The following is a 17,709-nucleotide window of genomic DNA, read 5'->3' on the forward strand; positions in this document are numbered from 1 at the left end:
AGGACAGAGATTTTCTATGTGTCGGTGCTGCAAGTTGCTGCAAGTAGTTATCCTTTTGAAGTCTCTTTATCGAATAACCAGAGGGGGCTTTTATCATTGTAACTTCATCTTCAAAATATGATGTGCTGTCTTTCATATTAATCATCTGCTGTCAGTTATTATTTAAAATCTAATTAGCCTGTATTTTCAAATTAATTTGTGATTTGGGTTCCCAACCACACCAGTTTCAAGGTCTGGGCAGTGCTCAACTGTTTCCATGTCTGTCTGTCCAATTTGTTTCAGTGGAAGCCAGCAAATGTGTTCCACATAAGTTTTTTTGTCAAGACACAGGGCAAGTCTTAAGAGAGTATTTACTTCTAAATTTTAGAGCTCAGGATAAAGCGGCAGTTCAGCTCAGTGAGCTGGAGGAAGAGATGGAACAACGGATACAGGCTGCGGAGCATAAAGTTAAAAAGGAAGTGAGTATTTTGTATTTACACAATTTCATAATGACCAAACTCTCAGTGGATTTATGCAGGATTGATGGCCAGGTGTGTCTTTGATGCTGATCGACTGGCTCAAAGCCAATGAAAGCAGGGCCTGGATGAAAAGAAAATATCCAGGAGATGGGAAATGTATTCTCTTAATGCTTCTCAAAGGGGAATGGCTGCTCAGATGTAATAAACCAAGAAAAAAAATCTCTTTTTCTTTGGTAAGAAAATAGTGATGTAAAGCAGTTTATTTCTGAGTCCAATATTGGAAACAGGATAGAAAAAATGACCTTTCTCCAGAAAAGAATGGAATTTAGTTCTAGTAACTAATAGATGAATTTATGTGGAAATTAATACTTAAATCATTTGTTCCTAATTTGTACATCTGACTGGAGCAGTGACCTTTCTTTCCCCTGTTGTTACGTTCTGGTTCTGCAATCTTATTTTAAAGACTTCTAGAGGAGAGAGGTGTTCGTGATGATAGGGTGTGACAGTCGTGACCTCTTGAAGTTGATAGGATATTCTCTGTTTCAGTGTACTCAGGTTTTAGCCTTTGTTTCAGCCCACTTGCAGTCTTGATGGCAAAGTACAAGAACCCTCTTCCCCTTTCTTATTGAAAGATATAATAAAACTGCACGTGCCTGTGTAATCCTAAGCAGAAAGCAATACAGGAAATCCACCCTACCTGTCTTGTCTGGTTCATGTTGAACTGTTACTAAATTCATGTATGATATACCAAACTTTGTACTATATGTAATATGAGCTGTTGTTCATGCAAAGTATTCTTATGTGGGCATAAGAAATTCACTGGTTAAAACATAAACTCTGGTTATTGTCATTACTTTGGTAGGATGCACCGTATACTGAACCTCTGTATATTTGGTATATATTCTTTCATCAAAGTATTTGCAGGATAAGAAGCAAGAAAGTGCAGTCAGCCAACTTGCTGATTTTAAATGTCTCTTAGTAAATGATCTGTGAAAGTAAAAGGTGTTCTGACAGATTTGCTTCAAACATTGTCTTTTTCTATACAGGAGGAAAAATTCCTACTGTGGCATCAAAATCTGTTTTCCTAGTAATGAAATACAATGACATAAAAATGTTATAGTCCCAAGAAAATAGCATATCATAATATATTTAACAAATTATAATACAGGTCTCAGTACAGAAAAACTTGCCATTTCCAAGGAGAGTATGCATTTATATTTAGAAAACAAATAAGTTTGCTTTGGAAAATTTCTGTTCTGCAAAAAGTAGTAAATCACTGGAAAAAGTCCTGAAAAACTTCTTCCCTACTGTAAAAATATGACCAGGGTGTGCGCGTTTGTTCAATCGGAGGACATCCTCAATCACATACTATCTTTATGTAAAAGTCTGCTATCTATTATCTGAATGTAGTTTATGTTTCAGGTTCTAAAAAGGACCCTTTGTAGTTTGCAGTGCTTATGCTAGATCTGTTCTTTGGATTGAAGTGCCAAAGAAATGGCCAGGCAACAGCCCGAAGAAGTCATCGTGTTCTCAGATTGTTGCTGAGTTGCATGGATTGAGGTTTCAGCTTTCACACCCAGATATCGAAGATGGGCTGTAACTTGTTTCCCACAACGTTCTTCTCAGTGCAGTCCTGAATGTTCACTGTAGCTCGTAGCTCTGCATACTCCACCTACTAAAACACCCTGAGAGTAAATGTAAGGTATTTACTTTGTGGGATTGTGCTAAACCATTAATCTTAGAGCTTGTACTCAGGGCTATTGTTTGCCAGAGTGATCTCACTCATACCACCGTGACACCTGCCTTTGCATGGTAGTATCTGCAGTGCGAGCCTATCCTCTATTTTGTTTCTTCAGGGGAAGCAAATAGTTACCAAGCAATACTTAGGAGTCCAGTATAGGTGCCAGAAGTAAGAGAATCCAGCCTAAGATGATTACTTTGACAAATTATCATTTTAACACACGGATGTCGGCATCTCAGGGAGGGAAGTACTGCATTCTGAGCAAAGTCCACGCATGCTTTTTCTGTGTGGAAGCACAGGCTGTCCTGCAAAAAAAACGCATTCACCTTGGTACCTGGGAGTACTTGGGGGGGGGGAGCTGAATGCATGCACATCTGCATCATTGGGCACATACCATTCTTTTCTCTGTCAATCCCAAACCCTTCTTGGTGAAACTTCCTTTCACAATTTCTTGGAATTAAAATAATATCCCCAATACTGCACTTGGTTTAAGACCAAGTACTATGTGAAACTCTAATGACTAAAGATGCTGTCATCAGCATACCTTTTACTAAACGTGGGCCTGTCATATTTAAATGCTTGCAAGGAAAAAAAGTCAAAGAAAGTATGTAAGTAACTGATGGTGGCACGGTAGTGCTATTACCAGCACGTTGTGTGCAAAACCCTGGAAGGCTACTTTGAAAAGGGTTCAGTGCCTTGACTTGCATGTCTGTGTGTGTGTACATACATCTGTATAGGTAATACACACCTACATATATGTAAAAGTAAAATTTGAACACTCCTCTTTTGACTTTACTTAAGAGATTGAAAATGGTAAGCATAGGAGACTGAGAAGAAAGCAAGCATGGAATTGACCCATGTCTTCACTTCCAACTCAGTGTTTCATTTCTATGAATATTTCATAAGTGGACTGCAATAATAGAATCAGTATCAGTGGATTTTAAGAAAGGGTTGGTAGACAATGGAAAGACAAAATTACACACATTAATCTAATGAGAAAATGTTTGGCTTTCCAAATTGATGGATACATTTTTTAAAAAACATTGGAAACCTATGTCAGCTTTTAATAAGATAACATATTACAGGAGAAACGAAAAGCTGAAGAAGCACTAAATGAGTTGAAGCGCCAATATGATACTGAAGTTGGGGATCTCCAGGTGACAATAAAAAAACTTAGAAAGGTAAGTAACTTGAACTCACGGCTAGAATTTTTAAAGTGTTGGAAGAGATGCTGACTTTATGAAGTGCTTTCCCCAATACGGTTAATCACGATGTAGTTTTTTAATTTAATGTGTATAGGTAAATCACAACTTCAAATTACGTTTTGGGTTGTGTTGTGGTTCTGTGCTGTTGTATACATTTTGTGTAATTTAGTGAAATACTTAGGAAAGAGACCAAATTGCCAAATTCTATTGCTGAATGATTTTCTAGGTCCATGAAGATATTAACACTGCAGTTACCTGTCTTGTTTTTGATACATCAGAAACAGTCTAATATATTACCACTAAGTATTTCTAATTAATAGACTTAGATGAAATTGTCAATCCAAATGTACTAATTCACTATATTAGTACACTGCTATTCACTAGTGGTTTTGTCATCTATTGCATTTCTTTCAAATGTTAAAAATCTTAAAAATCTTAAAACATCTTATAGAAGACCAGAAAATTTTGAAATAATTTTTGGAATAATGCTCCCTACTCATGCAGCTGGGAATACTATGGGTTTTAAAAACTTCAATAGCTGTAACACACTCTAGGGGTTATTTAATATCATTTCCATTAAGTTTTACATATTTTGAATGAGAATAATCAAGAATGTACATTAATTGAGTGTTTTTTTTTTTTACCATCCTAGCTGGAGGAGCAGTCCAGAAACATAAATCACAGGGAAGATGTGGTTGAACTGAAAAAAAGAATACATGATATGTTGCTGGTAAGAAGTGATTATCATTAGATATTAATTTAGCCTCAATTTTATGCTTTTTGCAATAGATTGCTTTTTTCCCCCCACATTTAATGCTATTTAATAAAATAAATTAAATGAATAATTTAATGATTAAGCTAAGAGATAAACTTTTAAGGTTGTTGATATGTGTATAGAGATCTTTAACTTGGAAAAAAAAATAACAGTTCTATATAGATGCATGCGCATTCTAGGTATTACATTTAGAAATGGCTTGAAATGACATAGCCCCATTTATGTACGACTATGAAATCCAAAAATCAAAATCCATTGTGGCTCTTGCTTATAACTTTACAGATTTCTCTGATGTTTTAGAGTGCTCCTCTTCTCTTTCTTCCTCTCTGCTGAGATTTCCTAGTGTTTCATTTTTATTTGATTATGATGGCTTTTATTTAAGTATTATAATATGTCAGCATTTTATGGAGATGATTATGACAGCTTTTATCTCACATCTTCCTTTTTTATAGGAAAATCAGAAACTTAAGAAAGATCTCCTAGAAGCACAGACAAATATTGCTTTTCTACAGAGTGAATTAGATAGCTTGAAAAGCGAGTATGCAGATCAGACTTTAAACACGGAGAGGTAAGATCTTCCTACTTCATTATTTTCACCAGGAAAAAAAATCTTTTATCTGATACAGTTACTAGGTAAAGCTGGTAACTTATTTTCTAAATTTGCGGTAGGCAGGTACATATTTGACACCATGACTGTTACTCACTTTGCTTATCAGGTCTCTGAGAGAGCAAGTTCTGAACATGATGCAAACTTTGATAATTGTTCAAGGAAGCCCATTGATTTTACTGGGGCTTCAGTTAGGAGTAAAAGTTTTTTCCTCCATGACTTGCACTCTGATGTGTATCTCTGTGAATATTAGGGAAAATAGTCTTGGGAGCCTCCCACATTCATCTCAACCATTTTTTCTGAGAGCAAACGAGAGCTGCTTCTAGATTTTCAGGGTAATTTAAGAGTCTTTATAACAGTGTCAATACACTGTTACCTTCATAAAACACAAAAGGTATTTCAGTGAGTCACCTCATATGATTTCGTTGATTTTTTTTTTTTACTTTTCATTCACAGTCTTTGTTGAGATTTACTTGCATAGATCAATTAAGTTACCAAGTTACTTGTTTTGTGTAAAACTGCTTTTAACAGAATTCAGCAAGGATGTAAACATAGCAAAACTGAATTCAGAATTATCTTGAAAAATTATCTTCCTTCCACCCCCTCATCACCTTTATAAATGTTAGCTGTTGAGTGTAGCCCTCTGCCAAGAGCAGTATAAAAATAAAAGAAGGTATTCTGTAAAGTATAACTTTTTTTTTTTTTCAGAGACCTAGAAATGATCCGTGAGTATACTGAAGACAGGGATAATCTGGAAAGACAAATTGAGATGCTTCAGTAAGTCCTCAGTAATTCAGATTTTATTAACAAGCTTTGTCTCAACATAGTCATAGATAAATATTTTTGTAGTTCTGAAAAAGGCTAGTATGAGATTTGGCAAAAATAGCAAGTAAAAGTACCAAAATGGCCTCAGTGCTCATTGAAGGTAGTCTGCTGATCTTTATTATTTCATCTTAAGTTTGTGTTCCTCTATACTCAAGTCAGATAATAATGAGAAGATACTGCTATGGCATCTAAGTTTTGTGTTTCTCCTTGATGTTTTTGTTTGAGCTCCTCTTTTCCTCAAAAAAAAAAAAAGGCCTATCAATACTCACTTTGAGAAGGCTGAATCCATTTGGAATGGCATTAGTTGCATTTTCCTGATTCTTATTTTTAGCTTAAAGTAATTGTGCACCAGACAACTTCAATACAATCAAGTTTTTGGTAGCCTACCCATGTTCTGTTTATGCATTCTAAAACTTCTGTTTTTTTCTTTTTTTTTTTTCATGCTACTTGTTATGTGGAGACTTGGAGAGTCATCCTGTGCCATTTGCTTTTAGACTGAGCTCTCCACTGACTCAGGCAGCCAGGAGGTATTGAATATTTATCCGGCACAGGTGGCAGCTTCTTGAGTTTAGTATTTGGTAGTGTGTCACAGTGGAACCACCAACATCTTTTTTTTTCCTTTTCCTTTTCCTATTTTTTTTTCTTAGTCTCACTGACTTTTATGTCTTTCTGATAAACTGAATGAGATTTGAGTCTATCCATACTATTCTAAATATCATTACTTTGGCCCCTTTTTTATTGACTTTTCTTCTCCAGTAACTCCCAGTCTTACTATTATCTGGAAAGTAGTAAGTGTATGTAGTACTATACAAGGCACACAGAGAGTTTTGCTTTCAAGGTGGATCACAATGAATAGTTTGTTATATCTTTAGTTCATTCTTAATCACATTCTTTCTTTCAAGCAGCTGAATCACATCTGTGTTTAAAGTAGTCTCAGCAACACTTAAAGGATAGTTATGTTTTATTTCAGGAATGTCTGTATCAGTTTACTCCCCCATAGGTGTTTATTTGTGTGTGTCTTTCAACCCCTCAGATGACCACAGGTCGTAACATGGAAGTGAAACAGGGTTTCCCAGACTGCCACTGGAGGCTGAACTTTACAGTGCTTTATTTTATCAACAATCATTTGTTTATCTGACATCACAATTCTGGTCCCACATTACTCCTTGCTGTTCACCTAAAGAAGAAGAAAGCTTTTTTTAAAAAAAAGATGTGTTTTTTCAAATTTTTCTTTGCTATAAGTTATATATATATTTATTGTTCTTTGCTATACTCCTGCAAGTTAAACTATATTTCCTTGTTAGATCAGCTAACAGAAAACTACATGACAGCAATGACGGTTTAAGAAGTGCACTCGAAAACAGTTTTAGCAAGTTCAACAGGTCATTGGTATGTAATTATAAGTTTGTAATGTTATACTTTTAGCTGTAAGAAATAGCACACCAAATGCAAACTAAAAGACTAACAGGGACTGCTGGTAGTAGGCCCTCACTCAGGGCTATCGCAGTTGTACAGGCATCTGTTGTAAAAAATGTAACACAACATCCTTCAAATTAGAGAATGGAAGGGCTGAAAGTCACAAAAAATCTACTCTATATTGCTATTTTGTGGTAATACTTATTATTATATTGTATTTGTGGAAACCTGCTAATCTCCAAAACTAGTAATCGGGTAAGCTCTTGCATCAACAAGAAAACAAGTAACTGTTTTAGAAGAATGAAGCCAGAATAATGGGCCCACAGAGAGAATATTGGCCAGGAAAGGAGGAAAATTGAATGGGGATTCAATTTGCTGCCATGCCCTGAAACGCATGCAAGGGAGGGAAACTACATCTCTGCTGGTGACATTTTCCTTCTTACTGTAGTAGTCAATGTGATATGTTCAATACTGAGATCTCAAACATGATATTTTCAAAATATTGAGATCTCGAAATCTCATAGCTATAGTTAATGAAATAATCCTCTTGGAAATTCCATCGTCTTGTGATTGAGTGTGGCTAGCAGGTCCAGTATTATGGCAACAGTGGAGCCTAAATAGTAGATGTAGTGGACCTTTTGGCATCCAGTCATATTTAAAGGATGATGTTTAGTTAAAAATAAGTGGTTGGATATACATGAAAATATACAGTACTAATTTTGATGATTGATGCTTTTATCATGATGAATGTAGATGCTTACCGTATGTTCATCAAATTTAAGCATTTGTTATGTATCTGTCTCAGCGGTTAGCAAACACCTCACCAGGAAGTACCATTTCTAGAAGCAGTCCCAAATGCAGTGGTGGACAGTCTCCTCTAAACCCACGATATGACAGGTAAGCCAGGTTTGCTTTTACTAAGTTTAAAAAGACTAGGCATCACAAATGTCTTAGAAAATCAAATATTGTCAAATAAGAGAGAAAACAATTCTTCCTGATTCAAAATAAATGTGGCCATAGCATAAGATCCAAAGTACAGTGAAGTCAAATGGAATCTTTTCAGTGATTTCAGCTCAGGAAAACTCTGTTCAGTGGTAATGGTAAATTGCAGAAAGTTCAGACAGCCTTTTGTTTAATCTTAGATTATTTTGTTGCTAGTTTTATTCTTAATCTCCCATCCTTGTCTGCAAAAAACCAAAAATCTACTGAGGACCTCTATTACCTGGCCTCCTCAGTACTTAGGAAATAAGACAGGTTTGTTCATATCTTTACCCTATGTGTCTGTTTTTTTTTCCTGTAATAATTATTACAAAAGTATATAGGCCTAATTTTTCAGGAGAATAAACATCCTCATCTCCCAGTGACATGCAAGAATAGTGAATGCATTTGGATATTAACAGGATAAAAGCCACAGAGAACAGGAAGTTATCTAAACACAAGTATCATATTTGGTCAGAGCTTTATTGGTTTTGTACCTAATGAATGCAAGTCATTGATCAGAACTTCCTCTGATCATTGCAGAGACTCTCATTGACATCACTGGGCACTGGGTACAACTTTGAGTGCTCTAGGTCATGCTATTTTGTGAAACTTTTGGTTTTGTTTTGTTTTGAAATAGCTGGAATTGCTGTGTGTGTCCTTACTCAAATGATAGATTATTTTGTCTTACTGTTCTTTTGGTATTACTTCAAACACTACAGAGATCTCTGTTTAGAGTTCTTAGTAGCCTGTGTTTTATATTTTGCCAGTGGGATTAAAGTCTTTGGTAGTGATTGAATTGTCTTCTGCTTCACACTAATAATATCCACATTCATTCAGTACTGTTGCTCTGCTGTTTCCATGTGTTTGTAGGCTATAAAATTTTGTTTGTCACAGAATGATTCCTTCTGCTGAACGCAGATAATACCAATTTCCCTCTGTTGGGGAATTTTGTGAGAGCCAGCCGTTACTAAGTTGCATATTAGATTGAGTAATCTTCTGAGGTTAGGGAAGGAATTACTAAAATATCTTTGGATGTTAGTGTTGTCCTTCTCTGAGAGTATTTATTAATAACTGCTACTTGGTGCAATCACAGTATCACAGTCTCACAGATTTCTAGGTTGGAAGAGACCTCATGATCATCGAGTCCGACCTCCGACCTAACACTAAGTACTCCACTAAACCATATCGCTAAGGGCTACATCTAAACGTCTTTTAAAGACCTCCAGGGATGGTGACTCCACCACCTCCCTGGGCAGCCCGTTCCAATGCTTAATAACCCTTTCAGTAAAGAAGTACTTCCTAACATCCAACCTAAAACTCCCCTGTCGCAACTTTTGCCCATTCCTCCTCGTCCTGTCACCAGGCACGTGGGAGAACAGACCAACCCCCACCTCTTTACAGCCTCCTTTAAGGTAACTGTAGAGAGCGATAAGGTCGCCCCTGAGCCTCCTCTTCTCCAGGCTGAACAAGCCCAGCTCCCTCAGCCGCTCCTCGTAAGACTTGTTCTCCAGACCCCTCACCAGCTTGGTCGCCCTTCTCTGGACTCGCTCGAGCACGTCCATGTCCTTCCTGTAGCGAGGGGCCCAAAACTAAACACAGTACTCAAGGTGCGGCCTCACCAGAGCTGAGTACAGGGGCACAATCACTTCCCTAGACCTGCTGGCCACACTGCTTCTTATACAAGCCAGGATGCTGTTGGCCTTCTTGGCCACCTGAGCGCACTGCTGGCTCATATTCAGCCGACTATCAACCAATACTCCCAGGTCCTTCTTGGCCAGGCAGCTTTCCAGCCACTCATCTCCCAGCCTGTATCTCTGCTTGGGGTTGTTGCGCCCCAGGTGCAGGACCCGGCACTTGACCTTGTTGAACTTCATACAGTTGGCCTCAGCCCATCGGTCCAGCCTATCCAGATCCTCCTGCAGAGCCTTCCTTCCCTCGAGCAGATCGACACACGCACTTAGCTTGGTGTCATCTGCAAACTTACTGAGGGTGCACTGGACGCCCTCATCCAGATCATCGATAAAGATATTAAAGAGGACCGCCCCCAGTACCGAGCCCTGGGGGACACCACTAGTGACCAGCCTCCAACCAGATTTGACTCCATTCACCACAACTCTTTGGGCCCGGCTATCCAGCCAGTTTCTAACCCAGTGAAGCGTACGCCAGTCCAAGCCCCGAGCAGCCAGTTTCTTGAGGAGAATGTTGTGGGGAACGGTGTCAAAAGCCTTACTGAAGTCAAGGTAAACCACATCCACAGCCTTTCCCTCATCCACCAAGCGCGTCACTTGGTCATAGAAGGAGATCAGGTTTGTCAAGCAGGACCTGCCTTTCATAAACCCATGCTGGCTGGGCCTGATCGCCTGCTTGCCCTGCAAGTGCCGCGTGATGACCCTCAAGATAATCTGCTCCATGAGCTTTCCTGGCACTGAGGTCAAACTGACAGGCCTAATCCTAATCCTAATCCTTCCATTTTCATAAAAGTGAGAAATGCAAGCTCCTTTAGAAGAGAGTTTATGTGGCAGGAATAAAACTTACTCCTATTAGGTATGATTTAATAGTATGAAGGGAGATATAAATGTCCCCAAACCTGTTCATATTCAGTACTTTGTCTCCTGACATCAGGTCAGCATTAAGAGATACTGATTTGCATTCTAACATGTTCTAAGCAATTTATGTTAGTAAGTACATTTTTTTCTTTTTTAGCTGCATAATACATCTTGGTCTAACTCACTTGAAGCACATATGAAATAGCATTGAATCCATGCTTCAGTGAGGCTGAAAATTGACTAATAAAGACCTTTATTTCAGTGGATGTCTGACAAGCTTAACTTTGTTACTGCATGCACCATTTTTTGTATGTCAGTAATTTGCTATAGGCTAGCAGGTATGTGAATACAATTTGCAAGGGTGCTGTGATATTCCACAGTAAGGATAATGCTTGTTCATGTGGTTATTCAATAGTCTGCAAAGAAGGAAATTAAACAGTTCTGCATGTTGTTGTGTGTGACAATGATGACTCTATCACCCCTGTATTTGGGTACTTGCATTTGATTCAGTAACAGCTTCGTAATTCCATGATTCTCCCCATTGTGCTCCTCTGTGGTGTGCCGTTGTATTGGGAGGTCCCAGCCTCTCTGGCAGAAAACCAACTTTACAAGGATTGATGCTGACACTGTCTGTTGTTGACATTGTCTGTTGTAGCAGTTTAGTGCTTCACATCCATTCCCATAGCACAGAAGCAAACTGTTTCTGTCTTCTTCACTGTGACTTGGAGATCTTTTCTACCTCACTTTAATTTGTGCCTGTCCCTATCTTGGTGCAGAGCAGGATAATGATTATAGACCTAATACACTTTTTTAAAAGATTGATTCTTTTAAGATTTGTTCTATTTATCTTTCTTTTCTGTAGCTTCTTTTGCACAATTAAAAAGTAAATCGTTTTGTTCTGTAAGCCATATAGTCATTACTGCATCCATTTAATTGTTTTTCTATGCTATAGCATCCAGAATGAAAATAAAAAAGATGGCCTTTGAAGGAAGGGAGAGAGGAAAGAAAGGGCTTTCATGTAAAGAAAGTTTTGCGTGGTCTACCAAACTGTAACAAAACAGTGGCTTTTTCTTCTACCATCTCTGAGCTTTTGAACTCAGTTGTCCTCTTTTCTGTATTTGTAGTTAGTAATTATTGGCCCCTGTGCCTCTGTGAGCAAAAGCCTGGATGTATTCGAATAAATAAAATACAGTATACCATGACTATTTTTTTGTGTTTTGCTATTATTTGCTCATATCAAGGCCAAAGTTAGCTAAACCATCAGCAATGTACAGTCATTTTCTGCCTTTGATGTCATAATATGTCAGTTTTCAGAATTTTTTTAAGCAATTATTTATTCTGCATATAAATAAACTGGGGTTCTCAATGAGACTTGGGCAGTAAGTATATAATCTGAGATTCCTAAGAAATATGATTTTAGAAAAAAATATTTAGAAAGCCAAACTAGGGCAGTGACATATGTCTTAAACTTTATAGTTAGCATTTCTAAGAACTGAACATTCTGAAATGGTTCAGATTTTGCTAGAAAAAAACAATTGTGAAATAAAATTCATTTGTTGTCTTTCTTTTTCAATACTTGTGTTTTAGATCATCTCATTCTTCATGTGTGGATGAAGATTATGATTCTTTAGCCCTCTGTGACCCCATGCAAAGGATAAACTGTGAAGTTGACAGCTTACCTGAGAGCTGTTTTGACAGTGGTTTGTCTACTCTGAGAGATTCAAATGAATATGATTCAGAAGTGGAATACAGGCAGCAAAGGCTTTTTCAAAGGTCGCAGTGTATGCAAGAAGGCTTTGGTGGTGATGCTTCTGATACAGATGTAAGTGCCAGACTTACTGCCTCTCTAAGAAAGACCTTTGGTTGGAGACAAAATCCACTTCCTATTTTTAAAATGAAATGGAAATTTGCCCATAGATAAAACCTAAGTATGTGGGTTACATGTATTTAGGTAATATTAGTGACAGTTTTTTGTAGCGTTCTTAAACAGTTACTCCTCTTTAAGAGAAAATGTATGTTTTGACTTTTTCTAGTAGACTTTTGAAGCAATAAATCGTTTTTGAATTACATTTAATATTTTTGAAGGTTGTTGAACAACCTGGAGACAGGAGGTCTTTTTGTAATGATTTAAAAGCAGATTCTGTAGAAAGTTTCAGCTCACTTTCTCTTGCTGTGCTATAGCAATGAATGAAAAAATCACATATACGAGAGCTTGAGTATTAATGGCATACAGTAATGTCGTGTAGGGAAACTCTTATTTTTTGTAAAATAAGCTTTGAAATAAAGTATTTGCTAATTGCAATTATTTTTGAAGTTGATATTTTCCATAGGGACATTAATTTGCTTTACCTGGATCCTGTCCTTAAAACTTGTGTCCCAAGTAGCCAACATTCAAGGACAGAATGTCGGCTCTAGTAAACAGCAAATGCAGTTCCGCTAGTGTATGGAACTGCTACAGAAAGTTCTTACAAGATTTCTTCAGAGTTTGCTAGTGTTCTCAAGATGGAAAAATGAACACATCAGAGAATACTGAAATATACTCTAATAGAGTTTTCTATTGAACCTGCTGTAGAAGTGGCTGTGAGTGTTATTTATCCTCCTAGGAGAGTATATGACTTAAGACAGCTGCTTAAACTCTCAGATATAGGATCAGAATAAGAACAGAATTTCAACTAGAATTACAGAGTTTTGTTTGATCCTTTATTTAAAACAAACAAACAAACAAAAAGATTTCAATCAGTCTTAGCAGTGTCATTCCAAAAAAGAGCATACTTTCTGCACTGAAAGTGACACATTGGCTTATACTTTCAGGTTCCAGAGATCAGGGATGAAGAAGCATACAGTCCTGATAATGGAAGTACAATATTAGATTGGAAGCCCTCAAGACCAGTAAGTCGAAGCAGCTCAGTTGCTTCAACAAGGAAATACATATCTGCTCTGACTCCTCAGGTAACCAGTTCTTTACGGGGAAAAAAGTGATTGATATAGAGAACTGTATTTTAAATATTTGTGTATGTGAATCAAGTGGATTCTTTGTATTTTCAGTCAGGTGCAACAGAATGTACTCCAAAATACCCAAGTTCAGAGAAGGCTTACAAGATTGTTCTTGCTGGAGATGCAGCAGTGGGAAAATCCAGTTTCCTTATGAGACTTTGCAAGAATGAATTTAGAGGCAATACCAGTGCAACCCTAGGTACAGTTGTTCACTTAAAATTCTAACGTGAATATCACTGCTGTTATGCAAAGGTAGTGGGTGAAAAGATTGCTAGGGTTTGCTCAATACCCACTTGCACTTTCTTAGGCTGTAAGATCTAATTAAGCACTAAAGTTTAGAAGTGCATAACTGTTATTTTGAGTGGATAATAGGGCAGTGCTCTGATCTACTTCCTCTTTGTAAAGCACAAAGCGTGTTCCTGAACAACAGAAAGTACCAAAAAATGCAGTTTCAGAGTAATGAACTTAGAACACATTAGAACGTCTTTTTCACATTTTTCATGGCTGTCTGGTTTCCTCAGCTCTTTTGTCTTTCCTTAGTCTTTCATACTCACCTTTTATTTCTTTAGTACTATTCTTTATCTCCATTTCTCAAAGTGTCATTGAAGCTGGAGAGATTTCTGACTGTCGTGTTGTGTGTATTAATATAGATGTCAGCTAAGAAACGTGTCTTACTGTTTCCAAAGACTCAGTGTTTGCCTTCCAATCAAACCATAGTTATCTATTTGTTTCATTGGCTTTGTCTTAGAATTTTTGTGTAAATTTTTTTTTCTTTTTTGGGGGATTTGAAATAAAGTCTGTATTATAAAAAAAATTAATCTATAAAAGTATTTTGCAAAATGGAGTGCAGAGGGATCTTCCTGTTTGTTGATCATAATGCCAGATTTGTATCAGTGCACCTGGGAAAATGTGTGGGAAAAATATGCCTTCAAATGTTTTTCTAAGTACAAATGAAGTATGCATTGCCATATTCATGGGATTTTTGCAGCTCAGGGTGATGTGAATTATTGAAATCAGATAATCTATTACAAGAGATGTAGTTTGAAATATGTGCTACATAATATGGCAGTTAACATTCAATTTTTTATGTTTCTTAAAGGTTTTTGATGTTTTTGATTAGACTACATGTATTATTATTTTCAGGGGTGGATTTTCAAATGAAAAGACTAATTGTTGATGGAGAACCTACAGTGCTACAGCTGTGGGACACGGCTGGGCAGGAGAGGTCAGTGATTACATGCAACTTCGGTCATTTCAATTTTTTTTTCCTAAATTACGTATTACCTTTTTCATCTAGGTAAAAAAAAATCCAATAAATATTACACGGATCGATAGTAAATAAGTCATTATGACCGCCATATGTAGATGTCTGTAGACAGATGTGCTGTTGCACTGCTGAGACTGAGACAGGTGGAGTGTTTATTTGTTAGCTTTGGTGATGCCCAAGGTAGTCTTTTCTCTCTGCAGAGAGAGCTAGCTGAGGTTCAACACAGCATTAATTAATTACATCCATATGTCGCTCTCTTGCAATACAAAAAGATGGAATAGATGTACATTTTTTCTTCCATTTTTACTCTTTTGCCTTCTTTGTCCTTACAGATCTGTATTTCTGAACAAGTTTATCCTTGAGATATTCTTTACTTACACTTTTCTTGAAATTTCTGGCCCTGATTTGCATTGTAGTTAGTATATGAAAAATCTTTCTTCTCTCCAAAGATTTCAAACAACATATGGCAGAATTGTACAGACTGCTGAGTGTGCAAGCAATGTACTTCAAATTGCTGTGTAGAATTTGACAGAATCCTATGACATACTTTCTTGCAGAGTCATTACTTCATTGGCACCTTGTAGCTCATTATGGGTTTAATCTAACGCCTTAGAAGTCAGTTTTATCTGTTCACTGGCAAAGATGTGTATTGAGCTGTATGTGTTTACTTTTGCCTAAAAGAGTGTTTATGTGACATAGGTAGTCAGAGGCCAAGTCATTCTCCTCCCACATAATAAGTTTGTGAAGAATATTTTAATATATGTATAAATACCTGATTGCAGCATGGCTGTTAAGTAGACTGTGTTATGATGTCTGTACATGACTAAAGATAACTGATGGATTCATTCCTGGTATAAGTTTATTGGTTTCATATTTTTTAAACATATCAGAGTAACCCATTCAAGTTATGAACTTATACGTAAGCAAAAAACCCTTGCCAGCTATTAAAAAATACAGTGAGAAGTAGATATTTGTAATAGATACACTATACATGGTTTTCATACAAAAGGTTCTTTATAAGATTAGGATAGAATCCTATGGATTTTTATGGAGAGCTGCGTAAGCAGCTTTCCAGAACTAGTTATGAAAAAAGCTTGAGAAAACACATTTTATGATGTGGAGAGAATCTTACTCAGTAGTGTAATACTGTAATGCTGTTAAATAATAATGTAATATGTAATATGTAAAGTAATAATAAATGTAATATGTAATGTTGTTAAATCTTAATTTTTTTTTTGAAAATGTGACAAGTCTTTTTTTTTTTCTAAAAGATTCCGAAGTATTGCTAAATCATACTTCAGAAGAGCAGATGGTGTCTTACTGTTATATGATGTAACATGTGAAAAAAGCTTTCTTAATGTGAGAGAGTGGGTGGATATGATTGAGGTAAGGACCTTAATATGCAACTTACAGACTATGTTTTATTGCATTTATTCCCATTGGAAAGCTTATTTTTTTACTTTAGAATTCCAGAGTCCGTTTAGATTGACTTGCTTGATTTATGAAACTTCAGTAAGGATGGAATTAGCCAAACTTCAATCTCTTGTAGAAGTTCAAGGGAAACTGAAGTTCTAAGGGTATTAAAGCGTATTCTGACATAATCAGTGTTAAAACTGATACATCTTTAAAATGAAAGAGTATCATGTAATCACACTGTTTCCATTCACTTCCTTTTGAAATGAACATGAGAGACCATATCAGAATCCCAGTTGTGTCTGAAGTATTCCATGGAGCCTCTGCATTTTAAAACAGTATATTAAATACTCTAAATCAGCTATAGTCCAAGTGAAATTTTTAGTATTTCTTTCTGTTAGTACTTCTTGTTTATTTTAATACAAATTTGAATTTGATGAAAAAGATTTTGCTGTTGTAAGAGACTTGGTTAATTGGAGGGAAAGTGTCAGCAAAATATTTAATTCCTCTTCTTAAAGCAAATTATGTTTTTTATCATTGTATAACAGTTGATCACTCTTCCCGTAGCATTTTTGTCATAAAGCTTTTAGATATAATAACTGTTTCCATTACTATAATTTAACACATGAAACTCCTTGCTGTGTAACAGGGCTTATAGATGCAGATCTTTGCGGGCTGATATTAAACTGACTGCTTCAAGTATGGATTATGTCATGAAAAGTTCTCAGCATGACTTAGATAATTTGTCATTTTTTGTGAAAGTGCACAAGAATTTTTGTGGGGAAGGAAGTGAGTATGACACGATGATGCTAGTTACCTGTTTGTATTCTCAGTGTTCTAGCAATAAAGAAGTAAAATCCTTTTTACAGGATGCAACTCATGAGAATATCCCAATTATGATGGTAGGAAACAAAGCAGATCTCCGTCAAGCAGTTACAGAACAAGGGCAAAAATGTGTGCCTATAAACTATGGAGAAAAGCTGGCTATGGTAAGATCTATGTCTACCTTTTAAGTATAAAATGGTTTTAATAACTTAATAATCCAAAAACTCTGTGAAAAGCTTGTAGACAAAAGTAAGTTTCTGGTCATTTATTCAAATCTAGTTATTAGGATTCATGGATAATTTTAATGAAAGCTGTCCTATTTTGATGGTGTTTGCTGTCCTAAATTTGCACCGAGATGAACTCAATTATAGGCTGGGATATTCTTCTCAGTCTTTATGGTCAGAAGTGAGTGGATACTAGGATACTAGGATGGATACTAGGATACTAGGGGATACTAGGATACTGAGCTTTTCTGCTTCCAGAGAGAAGTTGCCAATGCAATTTTGTCAATGAAATGAAGCACACTAGTGAGCGGGTGAGAGTCTTAGCCTGGCTTAGAATTGTAGAATATCCTGAGTTGTAAGGAGCCCACAAGGATCATTGAGTTCAACTCCTGGCTGCACACAGGACCACCCAAAAATCAGACCACATGTCTG

At 36.6% G+C, this 17,709-nt stretch overlaps 1 protein-coding gene across 4 annotated transcripts in view; it reads left to right on the plus strand.

Moving 5' to 3' along the window:
• The window catches only part of RASEF (RAS and EF-hand domain containing), a 41,798-nt gene that overhangs the window by 13,671 nt on the left and 10,418 nt on the right, over positions 1-17,709 (plus strand). For all 4 annotated transcript variants that reach the window (XR_014576417.1, XM_083816244.1, XM_083816245.1 and 1 more), the window contains 13 exons: positions 368-458; positions 3,285-3,380; positions 4,057-4,134; positions 4,632-4,747; positions 5,495-5,563; positions 6,916-7,000; positions 7,833-7,924; positions 12,142-12,376; positions 13,366-13,503; positions 13,600-13,747; positions 14,692-14,773; positions 16,087-16,201; positions 17,098-17,217. Coding sequence is in view for 3 of the 4 variants with exons in the window: in XM_083816244.1 (XP_083672370.1) it covers positions 368-458; positions 3,285-3,380; positions 4,057-4,134; positions 4,632-4,747; positions 5,495-5,563; positions 6,916-7,000; positions 7,833-7,924; positions 12,142-12,376; positions 13,366-13,503; positions 13,600-13,747; positions 14,692-14,773; positions 16,087-16,201; positions 17,098-17,217 (1,465 nt within the window). In the remaining variant the exon portion in view is untranslated. The remainder of the gene's footprint in view (positions 1-367; positions 459-3,284; positions 3,381-4,056; positions 4,135-4,631; positions 4,748-5,494; positions 5,564-6,915; positions 7,001-7,832; positions 7,925-12,141; positions 12,377-13,365; positions 13,504-13,599; positions 13,748-14,691; positions 14,774-16,086; positions 16,202-17,097; positions 17,218-17,709) is intronic.

The sequence above is a fragment of the Anser anser genome (genome assembly GCF_964211835.1).
Source record: "Anser anser genome assembly, chromosome: Z".
NCBI classification, from domain to species: Eukaryota; Metazoa; Chordata; class Aves; order Anseriformes; family Anatidae; genus Anser; species Anser anser.